A 27982-nucleotide genomic window follows, 5' to 3' on the forward strand; every position below is an offset into this window, starting at 1 on the left:
CTCAGCCCACACCATGACCACAATAGATTTAGTAATATAATAGAATTTTACTAGTGGTGCATGTTCTTCTCAGTATCACAAATGAAATAATTAGCACTACCTGTGGATCTTTTAACATGTATCAGCCAGTAATAATCACCCATTGACCAATTAGGAGATCTAGAAAGCATGCACTGTTAGGGGTGAACTGCTATAGATAATCAATATGGTTAAGTATTAATATTATAATAATACAATATCCAGTGCATAACGAGACCAATATGTACATATATGTCCTGGGAAGTGCTAGGTTCTTCTGCTGCTTCCCCAGACTCCCGGACTTGCTCCAATGCCCTGGAATGGTGCCCACATGTGAAATAAGAACATTCAGCTCAGGCAGGATGACCTACTGCCGCATCTAATAGCATACTGTGATCGCTGGTCCTGTATATGCTGGAATTATGACACACAATACACTTTGTATATTAAAGCTGGATAAGTGCTAATTATGTCTTCTTCATGGACTGGCCACAATCGCTCTATAATCAAGCATTTGGAAACCCCACTCTAGAAGTTCTGTGTTTGCCACTGATTTCATTCATTTACCAAGAAAACAAACAGTTCACTAACACACATACCAATTTGTACCTAGGTTACAGAGAATGAGCAATTTAGGATTATTTAAGGGAACTGAACACCCTCCGATCAGATTTTCCACCCACAGTTTGTTATTCATTTGATCCCTAGATTCATTATTTGTTACACACACTACACAATTAATTTACAAATGTAAAAGCTGTCATACTGAGCAAAAAGTATCTATAAATATAATCACTATATACAGCATAACCGTTGTTTAGCTCTGGCACTGAGATTTCTCCAATTTCGTGCAGGGGGCCAGATGTGCAGTCCTCTGTCTTCACCCTTGGCTCCCATCAATCCAGTTTTTCTACTGACTTCATTGGTCTAAGCTGTATTTGTTCAACTTCAAACTCAATAATATTGTAACAGGGCTGCTCAGTGTGTGGACAAAGGTCTATATATGCCCAGTAGCTTGCATAATGAAAGGCAGCTAAAAATGTATTTGTTACATACACTCTGGTTTATCTAACTGATGAATAAATAAGATACAGGTTGTATTTGTAAAATAGACAATTTCACATGTGAAACAATGATCACTTTAGAAATCTTCCTTAACAAAACAAGCATAATAATGGCTTCATCTGTAGGTGTAGGACACAGAGCTAAACAAGTAAGTAAGCAGTATGTTGAACGGCATGCAGTCGGCAAGCTGGCGGACCTAATCCCGACAGCCGGCTTCCCAACTGTCATATGGGTCTAAAGACAGACATCAATATGCTGATGCCTGTCATTAGACATACGCCGGTATCCCTACACCTGGCATCCCGATCGAAGGGACACCAGACGCCGAGCGCGGATAGCTGCGGGGGGGATGGTTAGGTTTAGGGTTCCTGGGGGGGACTTAGGGTCAGGCACCCCCCCCGGGAGGTTAGGTTTAGGCTAGGGGAAGGGTGGGTTATCGTTAGGCACTTAGAGGGGGATTAGGGTTAGGCACTGGGGGGGAAGGTTAGGGTTAGGCACCCCTAATGGAGGGTTAGGGTTAGGGGGTAGAAATAGGTTAGTCAATACCTACCTTAGGACAATCGGGATTTCCTCCTCTGCTGGGATGCCGCTGTCGGGATTCCAACCGCCGGGCATGGGTCCGGCGGTAAATCATACCGATTCCTGTTGAACACCTTCCAGCAGAACTGTAAAACTAAGATTTTTTTTTTATTATTATTTCTTTGTACTATATCAGTGTGCAGCATTTGTAAGACAGTTCAATTAATTGGAGCGTGTTGTGGACGTTGTTGCCAACTATGAGGCTCATTTGATTTGTTCTCCAGATATTAATGAGTGCATTAGCCTGCCTGGGACCTGCTCTCCCGGAACATGTCATAATCTGGAGGGATCCTTCCGCTGCATCTGTCCTCCAGGATATGCAGTGCAGAATGACAACTGCATAGGTGAGCACAATTATAAGATCTTATGTGTGTGCTTGTGTGTGTGCATGTGTGACGCCAGTGTCGTGTGTGTATTTATACTTCCCCAGAAATTACATTTACAGTTCAGTATATTAACTAATGACTTTTGAAAGTAATATTTTGTTGTGTAACTGCATTTGTCAGTATACAGCAGTAATAATCCAGATGGGCAATTGCACATTGCCTTGTGTATATTTCCCTTAATTTACTAGAAAATTGGGATAGTTTTTAGTTTTAGACTGTTCCCTTATTTTACATCTTCCCAGTTATTAAACCTATTTTCTTTCTGGTGCCTTGGAAAACATATATATATATATTTTGTATATCAATCTGTATACAGGACAGACAAATGAGCTCTCTAAAGGTCTGTACCCTTTCTTATGAAGTCTCTGTTTTTTACAGATATTAATGAATGTGATGATGAACCGAACATTTGCCTATTTGGAACCTGCACTAATACTCCCGGCAGCTTCCAGTGCGTGTGCCCACCCGGCTTTGTCCTATCGGATAATGGTCGCCGTTGCTTTGGTGAGTGCTGGCCTTGGTCTATAATATCATGGGGACTCCTTTTCCATCTTCTCGGTGCATTTGGATGGGAAACCACTTTCTACCAATGGAAAAAAGCATTCAAATATACAATATTATTAACCCATGTAATAAAGGAAGTCCCATGTCCCCTCACTTGCATGAGGCTGAAGCTTATGGTATTTTCTCAAAAAAAATATGTAAAAGTTGAATCTATTGGTGGTCAGTGAGTGGCAGTAGGTTGGACAAGTGATGTTACTACTACTATTTCCTCCTTGTGCATTTGTAACTGGGACCACAATCCCATAAAAAGTCAGACACAGTGTTTTACAGGGTCACTTCCAAAATGTGGGATTTGGGTGAGATCCATTTTAAGCCTGATACAGGCAGTCACATTAATTTAGCTCTACACCCACAGATGTTCTGGCTCATCCATAGTCTCCCATGATGTATCAGTATCTGAGAAGACCTAGGGGTGTCCCAATGTGCTGTTAATGTTAGTGTGAGAATGCTAATGGTTCCAATAGTAAATAAAATACATCGGATGCACTATTTAAATTAGGGACATCTTTACATAATCCATTTTTCTCATAAACATTGTATATAGAATACAGCTATTGAGCAGTATTGATAGGTTGCTTTTAGTCAATGCTGGTCAGTTACAGATACAGGGCACTTGGAAAATATTAAACCATTCACAATGCGTAGTGTTCATACAACAGCATGACTTCATGAAGAGCTAACAGTCAAGCATCTGTATATTTGTATTTCTTACCAGATACCCGTCAAAGCTTCTGCTTTACCCGATTTGATAATGGAAAATGCTCTGTTCCTAAAGCCTTCAACACTACAAAAGCGAGATGTTGTTGCAGCATGATGCCCGGCGAGGGCTGGGGGGATCCGTGTGAGCTGTGCCCACAGGAAGGAAACTGTAAGCCCTGGAGAATACAGAAAATACTTAGACTAGAGAAACATAATTCAAATTGTTCAAGTCATAATTCCATTCATAGTCTGCTCTTAAAAAGTATTATTATGATGTAGAAAGTATACATATTCTTATATATTATAAGGAACATAAAAGGTATAAAATGATGTGATGATTTAATGACACAAATTCATTTGACAGTGTGATTTTATGTAGGAGTTATATTTCCAGTAAGGCATACAGTACATATTACATTAAGATTGAATTCAAAATGATGGCAGTTATTTGCATGAATTATTCTAGAACTCTCAGTATGTTTTGCCTTACAGTATTACATCCTATAAGGGAGTCATGTCTCTAAGCATAGAAGTATATACTTTACAGGAGTGTCTACATATACCAATGTTATTTATGTATTAAATAACCTAACATATGTAATCCAATATAACAAAGACTGGCTGATTGTAATACTTTGCATTTTCTCACTCTTCCACCAATAAAGTGACCTAACATTATATAGATATTTAATGTTATTAGCATCGCTTAACAGTTTAATAACTGCTCTCCTTACTTTTCTTTTCATTCAGTGGCTTTTCCTGAGCTTTGTCCATACGGTCATGGAGCCATTCCTAACATTGGAGACACCAGAGAAGGTCAGTGACCACAGCATATATATTCTTTGAGCATTACATGACACAGATCCGTAACTAGACTTTTTGGTGCCCTGTGCCAGAAAGAGCATTGGCGACCCCCTCATTTTTCAAAGGGACATAATGCACGTAAAAAGGGCCATGGCTTCATGGGGAAGGGCCAGGGAAGAGATAGGAGAGGCCAAGAGATGCTGGGGATGAAATAAGAGGAAGCTACAAGCAAGAATTATAATAAACAGCAATTTAACAGGCCCAAACAGCGCCCCCTGACCTGTGGTGCCCTGTGCCACGGCACTGGTCGCACTACCCTAGCTACGGCCCTGACATGACATATCACATTATGTAAAAAAAAAACATTAACTAGCAGCCTCTTTGGCAGGCAGTATAATCCTGTATGGTGTCATTGTACACGCTCCCTACACACACTCCAACCCACAACCCCCTTGGTGATTATAGTTCTCACAGCTATAGGGAGGCTTATACACCAATAACATGCTGCAGCTTACAACAAAAAGAGATTCCACCATGCACCAGCCCCCACTTAAACCATAACAGTGTATGCTGTGGTCATCTTTAAGCACTAATGATGACATCCACTGGTGCTGTAACAGGACTTGCAGTGCGGTCTGACACTCACTTACCTGCCAAGAGCAGGCTTCACACTTATACTTATACTGGCCTGAAGCTTGGGGAGGTGATGCAGGGAAAAAGGAAAGTAGGAATGACTAATGTGATATTGTAACAAGCACTATGGTTGTTGGACAGACAGAGTTATATGGCCAAAACTATTTGTCGCAATGTGTGAGGAACTGTGTACAGGTCATTTGGGAGGAAAACTAGAAAGGTGAAGTACTGAAAAGTACCAGGTTACCCCCCACCCTCACCGTTATCACCACTAGTCTCTGTACATAAACCTCTGGTTCTATAATCAATGTAATATATCTCATAATACCAGAAAAAAAACTTGCACTGCCGCGAGCAATTTCTAGACACCTGGCGAATTACATGGCCAATATACTAGTATACTTATTATGTAATAAGTATATAGGTGATCTCTGCTACTTGTAAAACTTCTGAGATGATAATAGATGAGCAGTATGTTGCATGTAACAAGTACACACGATTTAATAGAAAACCAGCGGGTTAAGATACTTCATGTGTTCTATGTAATGTGTACAAGGCAAAATCTCAATGGGGAAAATTCTATTTGGTACAAAGTGTCCTGGTAGTAGCATCAGTGTTATGTTTCTGCGTGAGTTTAGGTTATACTCCTCAGTTATGTGTGCTTGCTCCTCTTAGGGTGTGAGCAATACTGAGCAAAGGCTTACTTACTGTAATTGCTCTGCTCAGAAATATAACGTGTGAGGCCAATACTCCTGGCTAATTAATCGGACCCATGATTATGTACAGAATTCACTATTTAAGAACAAAACACTTTTCTCTACTTTACTGCAGATGTCAATGAATGTTCTGAGAATCCTGGAATTTGTGTCAACGGAATCTGCATTAATACTGATGGCTCTTTTCGGTGTGAATGTCCCTTTGGCTATAATTTAGACTTCACAGGAGTTAACTGTGTTGGTGAGTGAATTGATATCAGACAATCCTTGGGAACATACTGTAGATCTTCCATTTAGAGAAAGGAGTGATACAGTAATTAAGGGTGTTTTTTATGTTAAATATTCAATTACACAAACCCTTATTTGGTGTTTTAGAAACCCCATTGGTGCTATACGGAGGCATTAGTCTTTTTTATTAGAGATTTTAGTTACATTATGACCTACCCCCAATATGCATAACTAAGAGAACATACCAATCTACTCTGCAGATACGGATGAGTGCTCCATTGGAAACCCCTGTGGCAATGGAACATGCACTAATGTGGTTGGAGGTTTTGAATGTGCCTGTGATGAAGGTTTTGAACCAGGACCAATGATGACTTGTGAAGGTAACAGATCCAAGAATTTCAGTTTTGAAAGACATCTGACATTAGCAAATGCATAAGTGCACAGTGTTCTGTTTTACTTGTTCTCTACTTTCTGAGATGAGAATAAAGTTAGCAGTTAAGGTGTAGAACTGTAGATAGCAGCTATCTTCCTTCAATACAGAACTAAGAATTTGGGAAGGAGGAATAATCTATACCAGCGTACGTCCTAATTTACTCACACTTGACTGAGCAGTAAGTAATAGCACATACACTGGTATCTCTTCCAGATATGTAATATAATTCAACAAACAAGTTAAATGGAATCAGGTTTATTAATGCTGTGGATTCAATGTTGTTAGCAGTTACCAAGCACATGAATGTGTAATAATAATCTTGTCATGCCTTGTGATATATTGATATAAAGATAGCAGCAGATGAAAGGTACTTTTCATGTGGCACTGTTTACCATTTTGCAGATATCAATGAGTGTACAAACCCACTTCTGTGTGCTTTCCGCTGTATAAACACTTACGGATCATATGAATGCACTTGTCCATCTGGATACACATTAAGAGAGGATCACAGGATGTGTAAAGGTATGAGACCTTCTTGGGCATATATCCATGCCATCATTTTATATGATTGTATGCCTCATATAGTCCTTACAGCATCGAAATGTATACACTTACAATATTTAATTTACATCATACAAGCACAGATTTGTTACCCATTGAGTCTAGTCTTAAATTGGGATTCTGAAAATGCAGTTTGTCAGATAGCGTTCTTATAGCAGCTGTTTACTGTACCTGTGTTTTGCAGATCTGGATGAATGTGCAGAAGGTCTACATGACTGTGAGTCCCGGGGTATGATGTGCAAGAATCTCATTGGTACATTCATGTGTATCTGCCCACCAGGCATGCAGAGACGGCCAGATGGGGAAGGATGTATAGGTAAGTCATTGCTATTCAGACAGGGTCAGATGTGGTGTATATGCCAATAAAAGCATATGTGTGTTTGTGCATATGTGTGTCTTCGTGCATATGTGTGTTCATGCATATGTGTGTCTTCGTGCATATGTGTGTTCATGCATATGTGTGTCTTCGTGCATATGTGTGTTCGTGCATATGTGTGTTTGTGCATCCTCTCCAAAGCATTTCTACATCTTTTAAATTGTATAAAACATTTTATTTTCTCTAGGCTCTTATTTAACAATATTTCTAATTCCATGTGTGTAAGACATGCTTTTCTCATTAGTCAGTATGTAATATTAATACTTGTCTTTTAAGATGTGATTTGCTTTGGGCTCCATCCAATTACCTGCGATGTACGATAGGGCTGCGTACAAAAATCCACAAATGTGGGGCGATATAGGGCCACGAGTGGGGCGAGTTCGGTTGCCATTGCTGATGCTTACACACCTTTGCAACAGCAACTCGCCCCCCTCGCGAGCCGGGCAAGTTAATTGGATTGAGCCCCTAGTGTAAAATTATGTTTATCTCATGCCAAAATGCAACTTTGTATTCTCTTGTATCAGTTGCCCATTGTTTAATATTTAATGGTCTCATATGTTCAATTAGATGAAAATGAATGTCGCAAGCCAGGCACCTGCCCCAATGGGCGCTGTGTGAACACTATAGGAAGCTATAGGTGTGACTGCAATGATGGATTCCAGGTCAGCCCCTCTGGAACAGAATGCATAGGTAAGTACCTCTCTTCTAACTAAACAAATGCCTGCACCTGCCAGGTATTAGCATATGTTCTTACATTAAGATGCCAATGTTCCATTTGATCTATGCTTCTTAGCTCCCTGACAATTAAGACATGCAGTCATATGTGTTATGTTTCTAAGGTTATTTACGGCATAATATGAATTGAGCTCCAGGCAGAAACAAAAAGCATGGGACGGTATGCCTTAAGAGCAGCAATAGATAGCATATTTATATGTTTTCAGATTTCAGAAATAAAATTGTCCCTGGCCAAGCTACATGCCTATTTACAGCCTTAGCTTGTTATGTGGTTATATACTACATGGATATGAATTGTGAATTGTCTTAGTCAAATTTCTGCTTTGTTATCATCTTCAGACACCCGTCAGGGATCTTGTTTCACTGAAGTACTACAGATAATGTGCCAGCTCTCATCTACTAATCGCAACATGGTCACCAAGTCCGAGTGCTGCTGTAATCAAGGGCGAGGCTGGGGTAACCAGTGCGAACTCTGTCCCCTTCCTGGAACTGCACCTTATAAGAAGATGTGCCCACACGGTCCTGGCTTCACCACTGATGGGAGAGGTATAGACAGTCTATAAGCTGACTACCTGCCGTATCTGGATTACATTTGTATGATATAGCAATGTCTCATCAATTTCTCTCCTTTAGATATTGATGAATGCAAAGTTCTACCCAACCTGTGCAAAAACGGGCAGTGTATAAACACCATTGGGTCATTCCGTTGTCACTGCAATTTGGGATACACCACAGACATCACAGGGACCACGTGTGTTGGTAAGATATATTACTACTGTGAGGGTCAGATACACAGTATCTATAAAAAGTAGTCATTCTCTTATATTTAGTGTGTATAGACTCTTTACATGTACAAATTTACTTTCCTGTGCAGATCTGGATGAATGTGCTCAGTCTCCCAAACCTTGTAACTTTATATGTAAGAATACAGAGGGCAGCTACCAGTGCTCATGTCCCAGGGGTTACATTCTGCAAGAGGATGGAAAGACGTGTAAAGGTACAGTACTGTATACCTGCTTGAATCTAAGCAATTCAAATATTTACAGGCATATGCCAAGAACTTTATTAGACCCTACCTGTTTGATGTAGGGTAGCATCTGATTGCTTCCTGGTAAAGCAAACAGTTTACGCTATATACAAGCTTGGGCTGATTTAGATTGACAGTGGTAGGATAGGCCAGTTACTAATACTATAAGGCTGTGTTATCAGTTACATTGACAGTTGTAGTGCAGTATCATTTGATTGATTATGATGGTCATTAAAGCTAACCATCGTAGAGTTGTCCCATGTGGACAGACATTTGGAATGTAGCTGTACTCAGTATGACGTTGAGAATAGCACTTTCATTAGACTAAGCATTTTCATGAGCTAAACTAGCATTATTATGGAACTTCATACTTGCTAGTTGCAGACGTAGCGCTGGCTGAGTAGATAGGAAGTGGAAATGTTATTGGACAGCATGGATAGACAAGTGGCAAGGTAATCAGTGAAAATATGTTTTCATTTACAGACCTGGATGAATGTTCAACCAAACAGCACAACTGCCAGTTCCTCTGTGTTAACACTATTGGAAGCTTCAACTGCAAGTGTCCACCTGGATTTACTCAGCACCAATCCTCTTGCATTGGTAAGACTCTCCATATCTGTAAATGGGTGTGATCGATATTAATGGGAAATGTATTTTAGAGGCTATTTAGTGCTATTACCAACCATCATTGTTAGACTTCATCAGTGCTTTTTTCTATGAAAGTTACACGTTGATACAAGATGTATAGTAGCTTCCATACTGTGTATAAGTGCGCAGAAGCCTATTTTATTCATTTATTAAATTACTTCACTTTATTTCTTCCTGTTTCTGAAACTAGTTACAAGGATTAAAAAATCAGACCGAAATGAGGGTGCAGGTACTGTTTACACCTGAGCACCACCACAAAAAAGCCCTATTCTCCAGAATTATAATGTGTATAGTGCTGTTATTATGTACACACTATTCATGGCTTTACTGTATTATAAACAAAGTGACACTTAATTAATTTAATCTGATAACATAAACACATCATCCTATGTAAACATCCATGCTGTTATGCTACTACAAGTTTGTATAAGACTATTTAATAAGCTTTCTGCCCTTAGATAACAATGAGTGCAGCGCCCAGCCAAGCCTTTGCGGTGCCCGTGGCATGTGCCAGAACAACCCTGGAAGCTTCTCCTGTGAATGCCAGAAAGGTTTCTCTTTGGACAGCGCTGGCAGCAACTGTGAAGGTTAGATCCAAATTAAACAGCTTTTAACAGGAAAATTGTGTATTGGGAATAAATAAAAAGCCATTCTTTTACTCATGGCAATATAAATTGGCATCGTGTTGGCCATGTGAGGGAGCTAAACATCACTGTCTTGTCTTTTAGATGTGGATGAGTGTGATGGCAGCCACCGCTGCCAACACGGCTGCCAAAATGTCCTCGGAGGATATCGCTGTGGTTGCCCACAAGGTTACGTGCAGCATTACCAATGGAACCAGTGTGTGGGTGAGTAGGGGGATTAAGAGATGAAGCAAAACATATGGAAGTAAACACTGATCTACATTCTCCCAAAATATTATTTCCAGAATATTACCCTTATGTGATATATTGTTCATATCTATGTTTTTGCTATTTTAAAATGCGACCGGGCACAACCTATTTCTTAATTACATTTGGGAAGAAAATAACTTTTGATAGAATATGTGTAATTATTTAGGAGATACAGATGCTCAAATTTCCCTGGATTGTCGCTAAACAAGTCATAGTAGCCTATTTATTATTTGCTTCTTATACCAGGAATTAGTAGGAATTTTATTTACACAATTTACGCAATTTACCAAATAAATATCACAGGGCAGTTAGTGCAGATTTGCTAATGCATGAGCAGGTTTAGCTTTTACTTTCACTAACTTACCAAAAAAAATAATATACTGTAAATTTAAAAAAAAAATAGATTACATTTATTAAAAAAAAATAACAAATCAATGATATCTATCCTGACATGGAGGTATTGTCACGGTACAAGCACCAATGGTGTATTTTGTTAATATAGACAAGAGCAAGCCTACGCTGATGAAAGCCAGCGACTGCTACCGTTGGCGGTAACAGTGTTATCTCTGGCAGCATGGTTGGGACAAAACTAAAAGAAAAACCTTATCTCCAGCAAAAATTTCCATTGATGTCCGCAGTAGTGCTCTTCGACCTTTGATAAATCAGCCCCATAGTGTGTAGTAGATGCTAAGAGAAAAAAGCTTAACAAACAAGATGATGCAGGACCATCATCATGGGCAACCCAAGTTCAGTAAACATGGCATAAAGGTTGGTTGTAGTTTCTACCTAGAATGTAAGCAAAGTGGTAACATGGTATGTCCTGCCTTTCCTTTCACCATCAGTAAGCGGTGACCAGTAATGTCACTACATCAGTGAGAACCATTGTCATTACACCAATGCCATTTATTTGTTTGGGTAACACTTTTCCTGTGTGTATCAGACACTTCAAACAAAAAGTACATAACCCCGTCTGCCTATCTGCACACTGACTAAAACCTGGAGACCTTACACACAATCAAAATATCTCTCTTTCTGCTTTCAGATGAGAACGAGTGTGCAAGCCAATCTACCTGTGGCTCTGCTTCTTGCTACAATACTTTGGGAAGCTTCAAGTGCATTTGCCCATCAGGCTTCGATTTTGACCAACCTTTTGGTGGCTGCCAGGATGTAGATGAGTGTTCATCATCTGGTGGGAACCCTTGTAGTTATGGCTGCTCCAACACTGATGGTGGTTACTTATGTGGATGTCCAGCAGGATATTTCCGAGCCGGCCAAGGGTGAGAACGATTGGACATGTGGTCAACAATGGGTTGCTGGGATTAGTCCTTGTTTGTGTATTACAAAAAGACTAATAAGCAAAATTATGCTTTTAAGTCTGATTTTCAAGGCATGTCCTGAAACAACTAGTCTGTCTTTTCCATAGCTTAGTGGTGTGCAAAACAGTATACCTGTGACCTGTTATTTTATTAGTGAACAGGCCTGCTCATAGGCTTCTCTGCTATGATGTCTTTGCGGTTCCTGTGACCAGATTATGGTACTGTAGTGCTAGATGAGCAATCTCTGTAAAAATATGGGCAAAGCGTTGTTCAACCATGTATCTCTTGGTTGTTGCTGTTGGTCAGATAGACAGCAGTTATATATGCTTCTTTATCTGCAGGCACTGTGTATCAGGCATGGGATTTGGCAAAGGTTCCTATCTCCCAGCTCCTGCTGAAGAAGATGAGGAGAACATTCTATCACCAGAGAACTGCTATGAATGCAAGATTAATGGCTATCCAAAGAGAGGAAGGCAGCGTCGCAGCACAAATGAAACCTCTGAGCATGATGTAAGAGCTGAACAGATATTGAGTACATGTCTGACACATATTTGCTCCTGCAGGCAGGACCCTCTCCTCTTTCTGTATCACGTCTGTACCTGTGTTGTCAAACTTGCATGCTTTTGTTCTGTTTTAATGTATGACTTATTTACCTGCTGCCTTGGGAGACCTAACAGAAAAATAGTTGTAATAATGAAATTAACACCAATAATAACAGTTAGAAGAACTATTATGCATTTTACCAAGGAAAAAGGACGTTGATAATTATACATGTACAGATATATGTGTCACAGGAACTGAGCATACCAACCTATCAGCTCCTAACTGTCACTATACAGTCTGTATTTGAAACATGCCAGTTAGGAGCTGATTGGTTGGTACTTTATCTCTCTCCGTTTTTTCTCTCTCCAAGGTTTGATTAAAAAAAATTGGTCATAGATATCCATCAAAATAGCTGTTACAATACCCACTTAAAGGTGGTTATGGATTGAAAGATCTACAGTACAGTAAAAAGGTAGACAATGTCTAGATAGACACCAGATGTTAGACAGGCAATAGGTTGACAGGGACAAAAGGTCGACAGGTACAATAAGCCGAAACACTAGAGGTAGACATGTAAGATTGTCAACAGGTACAAATGGTCGACAGGGTCAAATGGTCGACATTTCTACACAGAGAACATCTGCAGTGTAATTGGAAGCATGCCTTTGTAGAGTATTTGCTGTTTACCTTCTCTAATATAATTATATCCAGTACAAGCTAAAGGTGACAAACGGAACTATAAAAAAATTTATTTAATGTGCAATTTAGAGGATGTCTCTGCAGCAGCATATAAATGTGTAATATACCAAATCTCTGCCTAGTGTAAGGGTGCTTGAAGAAATTGGTCACCATGTATGTAGTATATGGAATTTACAGAATGTGTGTAGATAACCAAATATGCAGCACTTAATTAGTCACTTTCGTTTTGCTGTAGAACCATATCAGCATGGCCAGCGTTGACATCGATGCTCCACTAAAAATGAGCTTAAACATTTCTGACCTGATAAACAAGCAACATATCATGGATCTTATACCAGCCTTGGTGCCATTAGAGAATCATGTACGCTACATCATCTCTCATGGCAATGAAGACGGCATCTTCCGCATTCACCAGAAGGACAGCCTAAGTTTCCTGCACCTTGGCCGTAAGAAGGTGACTCAAGGTACGTATAACCTGGAGATTGTCAGTATGCCACTATATCGCAAGAAGGAACTGCAGAAATTAGAGGATGAGAAGGACTTCAACTACCTCAATGGAGAAATAGGCCAAGCGCTTAAGATGAAACTTCGGATCCATCTTTATTAACATCATTATAAACATTCATAGTGTGGCCTTCACAAGATCTGAACTTTACATTTATAGAGAAAGTCTTCTTCTGTCTTGTGTTTAATTAGCAAGCTTTTGTGTCAGAACCTAAGCACTAAGGCGTAAGATTGATGGGAAATGTGGAATACAATTTCAGCAGTGACCAACGTCTGTATGTATTTTGGGATTTTCTTCATAGTATTTTTGTTATATAAAAAATGGGGGAGGGGGGCAATTGAGAAAATGAAACGTTAACAGGCTGGCCAAAAAGTACAATGGCTAGGACTCATTGGATTTCCAGTGTGAAGCCAGTGGATGTCCAAACAGATAGAGGGCAAATTCCACAGATGTCCCCTCTTAGTTCCACTACAAATCTCTAACCTGGATGTGGATAGAAGAATTAAGCTAGTGCCTTATGAGAGCAGTGGTTGGTTGTGGTTTTGATGCAGAAGCCTATTTCTACACCTGTGTACCACAATGCTGTGTGTGTGTATATATATATAGTATGTGACAGCAAAATCTATAATTCATAAAGAACTGCTAGAGCATTTATGTCATTGCTATAACACAAAGGTATAAAGAATAGTTACTGCAACTCCCATCTTAATATTCTTTTTTCTTTACATAAACAGTTCTTTCTGTAGGAGAACTGGAAGCCTGTACTGTAACTGTAACGTTAATTGCTGACCAGCAGAGAGAGGGCATGCTGATTCCATATATAACGTTTACGGACACCTCTCTTCCATAATGTCTGGATTTTCATTTAGCCACAAAAAATATGACATTTACATTTTTTAGTGTTTTCAGTGGTAGAGAACAGAAAGCAGTCGGGCAGAGTGTAAAACTTTTTAGGAACAAGAAAGCAAAAACATAAACTGAAACATTCACATATTAGTGTTTGTTGTAAAACTTTTTCTTTGTTTTATGGGTAAGAAAGAAAAAAAATACCTAGTAAATATGGAAAATTGTGAACGAAGCTGCACTTTGTATGCTGCGTTTTTTTCTTATTACAAAAAGCTATTTTAATTACAGATTTCAAGTCTCTGTTTTATGTTATTTTTTGTATAACAAAAAGAAGTACAAGCATTGTAATTTTAATTTATAAGCTGCAGAAAATGCAATATATTCCATGGTTAATATAGTTGGATGGTATGGTTGCTTGGAAACACCAAATGTTCAGTGAAACCATATTTTCTTGTATGGGGGAAATCCGATAGTGCCTTATTGCAAAGTCTGGTAGAACCGTGTTTAAAACCTTTGAAAGAGGCTTTACCGCTAAATAGCCTCATTTGATCATTTTACTGTACTCCTCTAACCTTGGGTTGCAAAGGTGGAGGTACCAATAATAAAATAGACTACAGTATTTAACAGTATTGATGCCAGCATGGAACTGACAGAAAATTACTTTGGTGTAAAATGTGTGCTCAGCATTATCACTATTCTGAAGTGGTCTGGACACAAACACACGTCCTTTTTACTATAAAAGGACTGCACGCATAGAATGCTATTTATATTTAGCGGCAGAAGCCATTCCGTACATGGTAACTTTGTCAATGTTCATTTAATATCAGCAGATTAATCTGTTTATCACATTCAAGGTTCTTCCTTCCTGCTAAGAAAAAACAGGAGGGAGAAAATACATAAAAGATGGTGCTACTTTAGACTACGGTATGAAATACACACAATACTACCTGACACTATGATGTATCCATCACACAATGGTGCTTTATCCACCCATCCAGTGCTTAAAATGGCTTGGTTACTGCACTGTACATCCCTTAAAAAAAATATTTATGTATAATCACAACTGTTGCTCATTTTTGTAAGTTCATATTCATGTAGTATATATATGTTTTATTTGATACATGTTGGGTTGTTTTTGTTTTTTATTTCTTATTCCCAAGGGCAGCCACTTTCTGGTAATATGTGTGAATACTGTAATTGTTGAGGAAATAAAATCGCAAACTTGAATAAGATGTTCGCTCTGGAAAATACAAGATGTCGTGAAATAGAACTGTGTTACTAGACGGTGCTACAACAAATAACTTCATTGTAAAATCAATTCTTTTCCAGTCTTGTGTTGAGCCAAATGTGTCATTTCTGGAGGAGGGGGAATGTTTTTTTTCCTTTCTTTCCAATGTGGTCTGATTCATTTTTATACTACATTTCAAACAGTGTGCTGTATTTTTTTTGTTCTGTTTGTTTTTAGGCACATATTATAATTTTGTACAACTTTTCATAATTGTGTTTTTTTTGTATCAGAAGCAACAGCAACAATAAAATTATTTTGGGTAAAAATATCCTTTTTTGTGTTCAGTAAAGACAAATCAAACCTTATGATAACGTGACATATATCAAAAGAGGTAATACTTGGACTGATGGTATATTTTTATACAGAGTTGGGAAGTAATGGTCAATGGAATGACATATGTTTTATCAGATTACTGGGTCTATTAATTATGTAAATTAGCTGGGTCTGAACGGACCCCGATAATTGACATTCTAACTCGCCGCAAACGCCATAGCAATTCATCATTGCTCCGGCGCTGAGGCAGCTGATGTGAAAATCAGCTATTCCCGCAAGCGGCTTCACTGCTCCTTTCAGACAAATTCCGTGAAGCACTACCAGTGGGCTAGTGAAGTCTGGATGAAGTTCTTATGGGCCGATTAATCAAAATTTTATATCTTTGGTTCTTCACGCAGGGTTTTTGTATACCATCAATTAGAAGAAAGGGTGGTTCCTCAGTGTGTTGGGTTTATTTACTATGTGGAAAAGTAGGCAACCATAAAGTCTGGGGTTATCTAGTAACGCACTCAAATCAGTTTTTCAAAAAATTACAATCATGCATTTATTTAAACAGACATTTCAACATATCGCATCAGCAAAAAAGATGCAGACATAAAATTACTAACTGCATAAAAAAAATAACAGACAATAAATAAAAACTCCTAATGATCAAAAGGTGATCCCAAGAAACAAGGCACAAATTAATACAGTGTTAATTCAGAGAATGTAACTAAGAGTCATTGTCCAGCTTTATATTGTGTCAATTTATCCACTGTTACGCCTGTATAATAAAGTCAGATGTTGTAACCAATGAATTACCTGCAAACTCCCATTGTGTATTCCATCAAGGGGAGATTAAAGCTGATAGTAAAGGTGCTTTATGTCCGTATAGTGATGAGCCTGACCAGTGGGGAAGAAAACCGGTGAAAGACGCTCCTAAAAAGCGTGTAGTCGCCTGAGGGGTACAAAGAGTTCTCACTCCAAGTGTACTGCAGCTCCGGCTGTGACAGTAAAGGGACGGGGTCTTTGTCAATGGAGCCAGATCAACCGCGGTAATTGGTGATCTCACATTGAGGTGCTATAGCGACATGTGTTCAGCGCTAGCTGCAGATATCCCCGCTCCAGGTAAGTGACAGCTCCGGCTGTCTAGAATGTGGGATGTGGTACTCTGTTGTGAAATTTTGCGGCAATTAGGATGGTAATGGCACCGTCTCAGTGATCACAACGACTTGGTGAGGTAAAACATTACAGAGGGAACCGTATCTACGATGAGCTGGAGAATGAGCTCTGGGAAGCAAGCAGATCTGTCCCTCTGATGTCCGTAAAGTTAAAAAGGAGTTGGCAAGCACTTAGCAATTTATAAAGTCAGATTCATTGGTTTAGAGCATAATCAGAATAGTTTCTGTGGGAGCACCATGAAGCATAGAGAGAGGGTGCAAAACTAATTGAATACAGCCCACAGCCTGTAAACTGACAGGAGTTGATTGGTTGGTGCTTTGGTTTCTATGTACTAAGCTTTGGATGGAGATAAAGTGAACGGTGATAAGGTACCAGCCAACCACCTCCTAACTGTCATTTTTCAAACACAGCCTATGACATGGCAGTTAGGAGCTGATTGGCTGGTACCTTATCTCCATTCACTTTATCTCCATTAAAGGCTTAGTAAATAGACCCACAAATCTCTCTCCACTTTATCTCTCTCCAAGGCTTAGTACATCTCCCCCTAAATAACTTTAAAGGTTTTATCAATTGAATAAGACTTTCATATACCTTGTGTAGAAAAAACACATGGTTTCAAGTAGGACACACACTCATGAACAATATGTGAACTTAATCTCACAAGGTAAGAAAATGTGCATTGAGAGTGTAAGACGCAAACTATAGTAGTGCTCTCTCTGATACAGTTAATGCCTCAGGCCCAACACCACCATAAGGCAGCTTAAGACAGGTGTCTAGGGTGCCGAGACTGGGGTGAGCCCCTGAGTGTGTCTCTCCCTCCCCAAGCATAAAGATCGTGTAGCACTTGTATCACCCAAAGAGTTAATTGATCAGACTGGCACCTGGAGGGCTCAGCTAATAAAGGCTGAGGGGGAATTGTACTAAGCCTTGGCGAGAGATAAAGTAGAGATAGATAAACTACCTACTAATCAGCTCCTAATTGTCACTTTACAGGCTGTGCTTGAAAAATGACAGGAGCTGATTCAGTAGTGCACGCAGGGGGTCAGAAAAACCCCCCTGACAGACTAGAGAGCAGGAATGCTTCTTCTTAAGCCCTGCCTCTATTAGCAAAATACCACGATTCATGGGTCAATCACGAGGAGGCAGAGCCAATATGACGCGATTCCATTTGAATCACGTCATTTGGCTCCGCCCCCTGCCAATTGATACATGGATTGTGGCATTTTGCCACAAGGGGGAGGGGCCTAATGACATGGTGCCAGCCTGCCAGGTCCCATCCCCATCAGGTCTACAACCCGCAACTGCACTATATATGTGTGTGTCTGGAAATCCTGCGTTTGCCCCTGTGATTGGTTGGTACTTTATCACTCTCTAGAAGGCCTAGTACATCTATCCCTTAGACATATGGAAACCTTCATTGATGAGGACTGAGCTCCAGACATGGAGATCTATTTACTAAGCCTTGGATGGAGATAAAGTTGATGGAGATATAGGCCCAACCAAACATCTCCTAATTGCCATGTCACAGGCTGTGTTTGAAAAATGACAGGAGCTGGTTGGTTGGTACTTTATCTCCATCCACTTTATTTCCATCCAAGGCTTAGTAAATAGACCCAATTGTCCTTTCCTTCCTGCTGCTCAGTGTTTGTCTCATCATCATGTGACTGCTGCAGTCACATTACACGCTGTCATTCTACTAGGGGCTCCTGAACTTCCTATGCAGCCATGATGATGGAGAATCCGGTAAGTGGGGCACACTGGTGGGCAGAGGGACATGTTAAGGAAAAGTTGGTAGGTAGGGTCCATGTAAATGGAAATCTGGCAAGGGGAAGTGCAAAAATTATAGAACAGTAGGTGGAATTTAGAGGATGAGCTAGTGGGCAGAGGAGCATGAGAGGACAGCTGGCGGCCAGGCTGGCATCAGGAGCACTGGTAACAATACCTACTCCAGCTAAATAGGGATGTCACTTCCTGGAACAGCTGAGACAAAGCCCATCCCGGCTTCCAAGAAAATCCGGACTCCGGATTAAACCCAGGTTGTAAGCCTGAAACAAAGAGTTCTCCCAGGTCCTGGGTCACCTTTTAGCTGCTTGAACTGTGGCATCTGAGTCTCTCTGCCACAATATACATATAATAAAAAAGAAGATCTAAGGGCACTAGAAAGCTGCAGAAATACAATTGTAGATACTGTTTCTGAACCGCACAATTAGTAAATTGGTTCCTTGTTGCGGTAAACTTGTGTTTCTTTAGTTTATTCTGATTCTTGGGACCAATGAGAGTGGTTTCTTCTAATGTCAGTGCTAAGGATACCCCATCAATGGGTTAGCAGGAACTCCCTAGAATTAGACCCTCTCACCAAAAATTCACCCGCAACATGGCCGAAAGGCCCCTTATTAGTAAAATACCAATTTGTTTATTTTTATAAAAATTATTTTTCAGTAAATTAAATTTGTTTACATCCAATAAAATGGTAACCAATACCCAACACCTATGTGGGGCAGATGTGACTTCACACCATCACCCCAAAGAGTGTGAGCTCTATGGTTGAAAACCTCACTGGTGGCAGATGGCTTTTGGCACCAAAACAGACCCTCTGCATTTCGTCCTCAGCATGGGACTTCTTCAGGGGTACAATCAAATTGGAAAATAGTGAATTGCACAAATTACTCAGCAGATTCTTACAGAAAACAATATCCCGAATGTGGCCAACAATACTGTGTATCAGAATGAAGGAATTGCTCTGCAAATTCATGCAAATACTAATGCTCCAAATGTAGCTTTAAATCCACATCAATTGTGTGCACAGGAGAAATCTTCCATTGGTAATTGGACACCATTGGTAATTGGACACCATTACCAATGCAAGATTTCTCCTGTGCACACAATTTCTAAAGGCAGCCCCAGGGGGTGGTGGGGGGGAAGGGAATTAGGGTGTGATAGGCTGAAGCTTTGCCTAGGGCACATACAGAACTTGCATCAACTCTTTTGTGTTCGTTTGTCTTTTGCATCTGTGTATAGGAATTAACCCATAATTTACTACAGTTAGCTGCAGCTTTTCCTATACACATATTTATCTATCTTATTTTTTATATATATTCGTGTTAAAATTATAGGAATCCAGCACCAGAGACTTCTCATATCTTTAAAAATCAGTAAGAGCAAATGCAAGTTGCAAATGCAACCCATGCAAACCAGCAAGAAAGAATATATATGTGTTTTAGAAGGCATACTTTGAGGGAGATGTCATAAAGTATCAACCAATCAGCTCCTAACTGTCCCTTTACAAGCTGTGTCTGAAAAAATGACAGTTAGGAGCTGATTGGTTGGTACTTTATCTCTCCAAGGCTTATTACATCTACCCCTGTATCTTTTCACACCTAGCTGAGGCAGGGTCAAACTGCCCCAGCGGGATGCTCACTGGGCCTCTCCAATATTGGAAGGGGGCATGTGTGATACCCTGCTAACGCAGGGCACTGTATTTACCTGTTTATCAGCAGCACCGGTGGTCATATTGCTGGAGGCCTACATGAGACAGCATTTCCCAGAAGGCATCAATAGTATATTTAGCAATATATCTGCATTTGTACACTTTCAAATAACAGAACAATTTTTGTTCAAATCTCCTGCGCTCCTGGACCGCAGCCTAGTTCACGCTCTGGAGCACCACACATTCAGATACACAGAAAAAGAAAAATGAGCGATTCCACTGGCGCTGTCCTTTTGGAGGAATCACATCTAGATGTGGCCCTTAAAGTACACCAGACCCGTAGAGAAAAGAAGACTAATTAGTCATAGATGGTCTATAATTAAGTGCATAGGTGGAGGTGATGATCTCCACTCACCTAGTCGCAAATAAATGCATTCCCTGAAAGGTATCTTTGTATGTTAAAGATCATAATCAGATAAGTTTCTTTCTACAGGAAAAATACCACAAATGGAACCACGCTCACCTTAATTCAGATATAGACGTTCCTAGAAAGGTTTCTTTAGACTTCAGTATGAAGAAAGTTCAACATACACATGAGTATCCTTTTATGTAAATTTATTCCAAAAAGTCTTTAAAAACAATATGAAAATTCCAACATGACAAAAAACAAAAAGTTTCTTTAGTTAAAACACTATCAGCCCATAGGGGTAGTTTCTCAGTCATGCATCTGTATCTCACCCGGAATGAGTCACAAAAACAGATGGCTGGACCATATAAGTATGGAAAATATGGAAAAAAACACCTCAAAATGGTGTAGTGTTCCCCCTTACTTCTTTAGCAACAACGCGTTTCCGACCTCTCAGGTCCTTCCTCAGGGTGTCATATGTAACAAAATAGGTTATTAATGAATGATACAGAAAGATGGATATTTTCTTGTTTCCACTGATGTTAATAGTCTATACACTATACAGTAATTGAAGGCCCCGTATATATTTCAAATAGTTCTGGTATCTCACATATGACAGTTTGCTTATGTTGTCTCACTACTGCAGTGATATCAGAACTATCATAACTATTTGAAAACCTAATTCCACATCAAGCCCATTCTGGATATACGGGGCCTCTTGTAATACAAGTTTATACCACAACTGGTTTCTTTGTCTTTTTTAATTGATTACCCCTAAAGAAATCCCGTGTGGACGAAACACGTAGGGTTTTATGTGCAGTATGATGACGAATAATGTGGCATTAAAAGTCTTTTAAATGTAAGCTATATTTTATGAAGTCCAAAAACTTTTTATATCTAAAATAAAAATCACCCCTGATTTCAATACTGACTGGCTTTTTGCCGTTTTGTTAGGTGATCATCTTCTGGTGAGCAGGTATATTTGCAGATAACCACGGACTCTCAGCTCCCTGACAACCTATTCTGATACAAAGAAGAACAGTCAAATCAACACATGGGGGAAAAAACTCCACGCCCAATATTGGATTACCACGGGTATACGCGCTCCCGATACCCGTGGTATCCAATTTTAAAAAAGTGATTGCAGGGTTTTCAGCTCTGAAAACACAGCGCCGCGTAAAAAAAATAAAATAATAATTCTGCACTTACCTGCCCGGGAGTCTCCGCGGCTCCTGGTGGCCTCCCCTCTATCTTCTCACTGGATAGGGGACTGCTGGGAGGCTCCAGGGGCTGGTGAGGAGATGCAGTTCTCCCAGCACCCATTCCGGGGGGCACATCGACACTGGGGGGGCCACACACACCGGGGGTCACACACACACAACACTCATACACACACACACTTACTCATACACATTTACAAACACTCACACACACTGATATACACACCCTGCTGCAGAAGACCCGGCTTCCGACGCTGGAAGCAGAAGGGGATGCAGAAGACAGCACTGCAAAGGTAAGTAATTATGGACTAGTTAAGCTAATTGGAAAAAAAAGCTCCCAGAGCACAAAAAAAGAAAAAATCTACACCTAATTGAATAGCAAAAATCCTGCACCCGCAGGAAAACCTCACAGGTGCGGGATTTTTTATTTTCTCACCCCCAATTGAATATGCCCCATGGAGTTTTATACATATATGGACATATCCAAAATTTGATAATCCACAAATTTTTATTTCAAATGTTATATATTGTTTCGGTCACTCTAAATTCAATTTGATTTATCAATGATAAAATCTAATTATGGTGTCATGGTGTTTTAGCGCCCTCTAAGATATCTTATTTTCCATATACAAATGTAGGCTTATGCACTATCCTTATATAGTCATCCCAGGTGTGCTCTTTCATGGAAGTATCCGCATTTTGATACCTCTACAAACAAGTCCACAAAGTGAAGGCACTACTCCTTGTATCAATGTTCATATCACAAAAGTTTTTTAATGTTCACCACCCAGTAAATACAACACCATCACTGTAGCATATTATCCATCCATTGAGGAAATGCATGTAAAGCAGTTCATATAGAAATCAAGATACTTATGATGTCAACGTCTGTCGACTTCGGTCCACTTCAGGGCCGTTCTAGACTCACAAAGGCATATCAACAATCCAGCGTGGTATACAGGTATGGCACATCAAACCCCCATTACAGCAGGAATATTTAAACCTTACCCTTAATCCATTATGTATCTCACCTGTGTGTCCCGGCTGGCGTGCATTCCAGCAGTCTGCGCATGCGCGTAATTGGTTCAATCTATAATCCCCTAATAGCTCCGTGTTCTCGCGAGACACAAAGAGCATCCAGCTCTCCTTGATGACGCACACTTCCGTGTGACCATCAAGGCATACAGAAAGCTGGCCAGCGTTACTGCGGCGTCATGGCAACCCGATCTATTGACCCATTCACTGCCGCACATATCCATATTAATTAGTGAATGAGGGATATCTATTCATCAATCCCTAAATCCAACTATCACTTATCCTTACTGATGGAGGGTTGAGTGCCTCACCTACAGTCAAAACCCTAGATATAACTACAATATCATTCTACAAATGTAAAATATCTCCCCTTACACATTACAATAATATTATCAATGAACATATATTAAATATTAATAAAAGAATATATTCGTGCAAACCTATAAACAATCCCTCTATATTACCTTCATTATATAAATATTATACGCATTTGAATCATATAAACCCTTATTCTCTTCAGGAACTATAGTTAATTACTACATACTCCACCACAAAATATTCACATATTTCTCATATTAAATGTGAACTAAAAAGGAAAACAGACAGAATATTTTTATACCAAGCAACGGTAGTTAATGTTCTCATTCAATCCCCTAGGGGCAATAGTATTCAAATTAAAGATCCACCGTGCTTCTTTTTGCAACAAAAATTTTTCACGGTCATCACCCCTTTCCAGCACTGGGACATGATCAATTAACATACGCTTTTCAACATCGATACATGATGTCCCTTTTGCATGAAATGATGGGCTACAGGTTTTTCGCTTCTACCATCACTGATGGCCTGTCTAATTGACATTCGATGATTCCCCATTCGTTCACGGAAGGTCCTCACAGTCTTTCCCACGTAATGAAGGCCACATGGGCACATCAAAATGTAAATGACAAAGGTGGATGTACATGTTAACCAATGTTTGATCCCGATTCTAACTCCTGTATGTGGATGGGCAAAGTCCTTATCAGGGATCATGCTGCTACAAGTCGTACAGCCTAGGCAACAAAAACATCCCAATTTCTTCCTTTGTAACCATGTTCCTTCCATTTTCTTGTGGAAATTTTTTGTTGGTTGCATAAGTAACTGCTTGAGATTTGGACCTCTCTTAAATGCTACTATTGGCTTCCTCGCCACACTCTTGAACGCCACATCTGTGCCAACTATTGCCCAATATTTGTTTACCGCCTTTGCAAAACCTTTTGCCCTGGTGTTATACTGGGTGGTTACTATCATTCTACCACTGGTAGTTTTTTCACTCCATTGATTATTCTCGTGATGAATATAGCGAGCTCTTCTCAAGCATTTATTCACCACTTTTTTGGAGTAGCCACGTGTCAGAAATCTTTGTGCCATCTCATTTAGCTGTATCTCTGATAATTCCATCTCAGTATTATTATTACGTAAAACTCGAATGAACTGTTACACTGGAAGGCCCTCCTTTAGAGCCTTAGGGTGGTGACTTGTTGCATGCAAAATTGTATTCCTATCTGTTTTCTTCCGAAACAAAGTAGTTCCTAATTTATTTTTACTCTTAAATATACATACATCTAAAAACTCTATACTCTTGAATTGTATATTGTTAGTGAATTTAATTGGACCCTGTAGCCCATTCAATTCATCAACCATTTGGTGGAATGAATTTTCAGTGTCACGCCATAGGATCAATATGTCATCTATAAAACGAAAATAGTGCAGAATGCTGGGACCGTATTTTGGGTATATATGTTTATGCTCGTATTGTATCATGTACGAATTTGCGTACACTGGCGCCAAATTAGAACCCATCGCAGTCCCAGCATTCTGCACAAAAAAAGAATCACCATATTGGAAATTATTATTTTCCAACACACAATAAATCATGTCACATAAAAAATCTGCCGGGGGACCCTCATATTTAGAACATTGCACAACCTCCCTTACTGCCTCTACACCTTGTATATGCGGGATCACCGTATAGAGTGATGTAACGTCTAAAGTGGCAAACCATAAATCATCGGGAATATTATCGATGTTTTTCAATTTAACCAACAAATCAAGAGTATCCTTAACGTAGCTTCTACTGTTGGATACAACCGGCTGCAGTAATAGATCAACACACTGTGCCAGTGGTTGTAAGACTGAAGATCTGGCAGACACTATGGGACAGCCTGGTGGCTGTGTTAATGACTTATGTATCTTCGGTATTGTGTAAAAAATCGGGCACACTGGATGCTCCGTAGTTAATATCTTAGCTAGATATTCATCCAAGTATCCTGCGGACACACCTAGTTGAATTAATGTGTCTACCTTTGATTTTACCAATGATACTGGACTACTGTTCACTCTAGTGTACACTTTCCTGTCACTTAATTGTTCCCTGATCTCTTGATCATAGTAATCAAAGTCTAGCACAACCACCGCCCCGCCCTTGTCTGCCAATCTTATAACAATTTTATCATTATTTTGTAAAGTCAAAATTGCTTCTCTCTGTCTATTCGTCAAATTGTTGTAAACTTTATGTCCGATGTTTATTTATTTTATTTATTTATTTATTAACAGTTTCTTATATAGCGCAGCATATTCCGTTGCGCTTTACAATTGGAAACATTGATAGAACAAAACAGGGTAATAACAGACAGACATAGAGGTAAGAGGGCCCTGCTTGCAAGCTTACAATCTATAGGGAAATAGGCGTTGATACACAAGGATAGGTGCTATATATATTGCAATTTGGTCTGGCCAGAATGCAGAGTTTCTTGGTGGGCTGCATGATCCAGTCACACAGGAATGTCGGCAAAATGTCAGGAGTATGTGAAGAAAGACAATATGTGAGGTTATGTGTGGACTGTGAGAGGGGATGTGATAAGACATGGAAGCTATGAAGGTTATGTGGTCGGTTCTGGAATCTGATAAGCTTGTCTGAAGAGGTGAGTTTTCAGGGAACGCTTGAAGGATTGATGTTACCCTCAATGTATTCACTTTCCACCAATCATAAGAATGTTTTAATGCTACCGTTGGTGGAAACAGGATCAAACGTGCTGGAACAATTCCCTAGATTAATTTTCTGTCTACACATATCAGAATCACTGTCTTTAAAGTATTCACGTAATCTTAATTTCCTACCTAATTTATATAAATCGACTGAAAAATCAAAATCTTGACCCCTATAAGTAGGAACATAAGTGAATCCCAACACAAGAACTGATGTTTCATCTTCAGTTAATTCATATTTTGATAAATTAAAGACATTTTCTATCATCGTCTTCGCCTGCTCCTTCTTCCTCCTCCTCCCTCTCCGCATATGGGACCTCTTTCTTCCTCTATGTTCTCTATCTCTACCACTTGAGGCGTCCCTAAAAAAGGAGTAGTGCCACTTGGAGGTAAACGAACACTTTGTTCAGTCTCGGAAGAGGAGTATGACGAATCCACCGAAAATGGCAGTCTACGTCTATTATTCCTAAACCGTTGTCTAGGTACCCCAGCACCATCACCTGTCAGCCAACGGTACACATTATGATTTTTATAATCATTCTGTACTAGCTCAAGTTTATTTCTCCTAAATGCTATGAGATCTTTTTTATATCTTTCAATATTTGCATTCAACTTATCCATCCATTTTTCAGTTTTGTTTCCACTAAAGACAGTAAGGCTTTCTCCCTTTACTACACTTAACTCATTTCTAGTATGTTTCAATTCCGTGCCTACTTCTTCAATTACCAAGAGGATCAGGTCCATAGAACATTTGTTTAATACTCCACACCATTTACTACAGAATGTGGGATTAGTACGCCCTATGGTGGGAATGTTCTGGATCCTGAATCCTCTTGGTATTTTTTTCTGCCTGAAGTAGTCTGGCAAAAACTGACCATGGAGGACCAGATCAACCTCTCTTTTAGTCAACCTTAATAATTTATGGTACACATCCACCGGTGTTTCTTCTGGGAGTTCCCCAAATTCCTCCTGTTCAAATAGTACTTTCTCAGCATCCGTATCAGTTAGGCTCAATTGTGCATTTTCTGCCTGATCTAACAAATGCTCATCTAAGAATCTTGCTCCCATTGTGACATATTGACACCAAATATTCCCTGGCGTGACACTCACATACAATAATTCAATTACATAACACAAATATCATTAAATAGGTTTGCACTATACACTCATTTAAAATCTGTCAACACACTAGATCCAGGTGTTTAGACTTCCTTATTACCAGGTGAAAAAAAGACATCATTTCATTATTCATCAAAAAATTTTGAAAAAATTAGCAGGGTGCAAAAAGCAATAAGTTGAACTATATATGTCCAACATTCTGTATACAAATGTAGGCTTATGCACTATCCTTATATAGTCATCCCGGGTGTGCTCTTTCATGGAAGTGTCCACATTTTGTTACCTCTACAAACAAGTCCAAAAAGTGAAGGCACTACTCCTTGTATCAATGTTCATATCACAAAAGTTTTTTAATGTTCACCACCCAGTAAATACAACACCATCACTGTAGCATATTATCCATCCATTGAGGAAATGCATGTAAAGCAGTTCACATAGAAATCAAGATACTTATGATATCAACGTCTGTCGACTTCGGTCCACTTAAGGGCCGTTCTAGACTCACAAAGGCATATCAACAATCCAGCGTGGTATACAGGTATGGCACATCAAACCCCCATTACAGCAGGAATATTTAAACCTTACCCTTAATCCATTATGTATCTCACCTGTGTGTCCCGGCTGGCGTGCGTTCCAGCCATCTGCGCATGCGCATAATTGGCTCAATCTATAATCCCCTAATAGCTCTGTGTTCTCGCTAGACACAAAGAGCATCCAGCCCTCCTTGATGATGCACACTTCCGTGTGACCATCAA

General features: G+C 39.6%; 1 protein-coding gene across 1 annotated transcript in view; it reads left to right on the forward strand.

Moving 5' to 3' along the window:
* The window catches only part of LOC148505427 (fibrillin-2-like), a 191059-nt gene extending 175237 nt beyond the window's left edge, over window positions 1-15822 (forward strand). The window contains exons 48-65 of the mRNA XM_088448376.1: window positions 1887-2006; window positions 2427-2552; window positions 3328-3480; window positions 4062-4127; window positions 5580-5705; window positions 5953-6072; window positions 6528-6647; window positions 6871-7002; window positions 7630-7752; window positions 8137-8343; window positions 8431-8556; window positions 8672-8794; window positions 9308-9424; window positions 9931-10059; window positions 10201-10320; window positions 11408-11642; window positions 12023-12191; window positions 13159-15822. Coding sequence (XP_088304502.1) covers window positions 1887-2006; window positions 2427-2552; window positions 3328-3480; window positions 4062-4127; window positions 5580-5705; window positions 5953-6072; window positions 6528-6647; window positions 6871-7002; window positions 7630-7752; window positions 8137-8343; window positions 8431-8556; window positions 8672-8794; window positions 9308-9424; window positions 9931-10059; window positions 10201-10320; window positions 11408-11642; window positions 12023-12191; window positions 13159-13530 — 2684 coding nt within the window. The 3' untranslated portion in view covers window positions 13531-15822. The remainder of the gene's footprint in view (window positions 1-1886; window positions 2007-2426; window positions 2553-3327; window positions 3481-4061; window positions 4128-5579; window positions 5706-5952; window positions 6073-6527; window positions 6648-6870; window positions 7003-7629; window positions 7753-8136; window positions 8344-8430; window positions 8557-8671; window positions 8795-9307; window positions 9425-9930; window positions 10060-10200; window positions 10321-11407; window positions 11643-12022; window positions 12192-13158) is intronic.
* The last annotated feature ends 12160 nt before the right edge of the window (window positions 15823-27982 follow it).

This window comes from Taudactylus pleione, unplaced genomic scaffold (assembly GCF_031769625.1).
Source record: "Taudactylus pleione unplaced genomic scaffold, aTauple2 ptg000454l, whole genome shotgun sequence".
Taxonomy (NCBI): domain Eukaryota; kingdom Metazoa; phylum Chordata; class Amphibia; order Anura; family Myobatrachidae; genus Taudactylus; species Taudactylus pleione.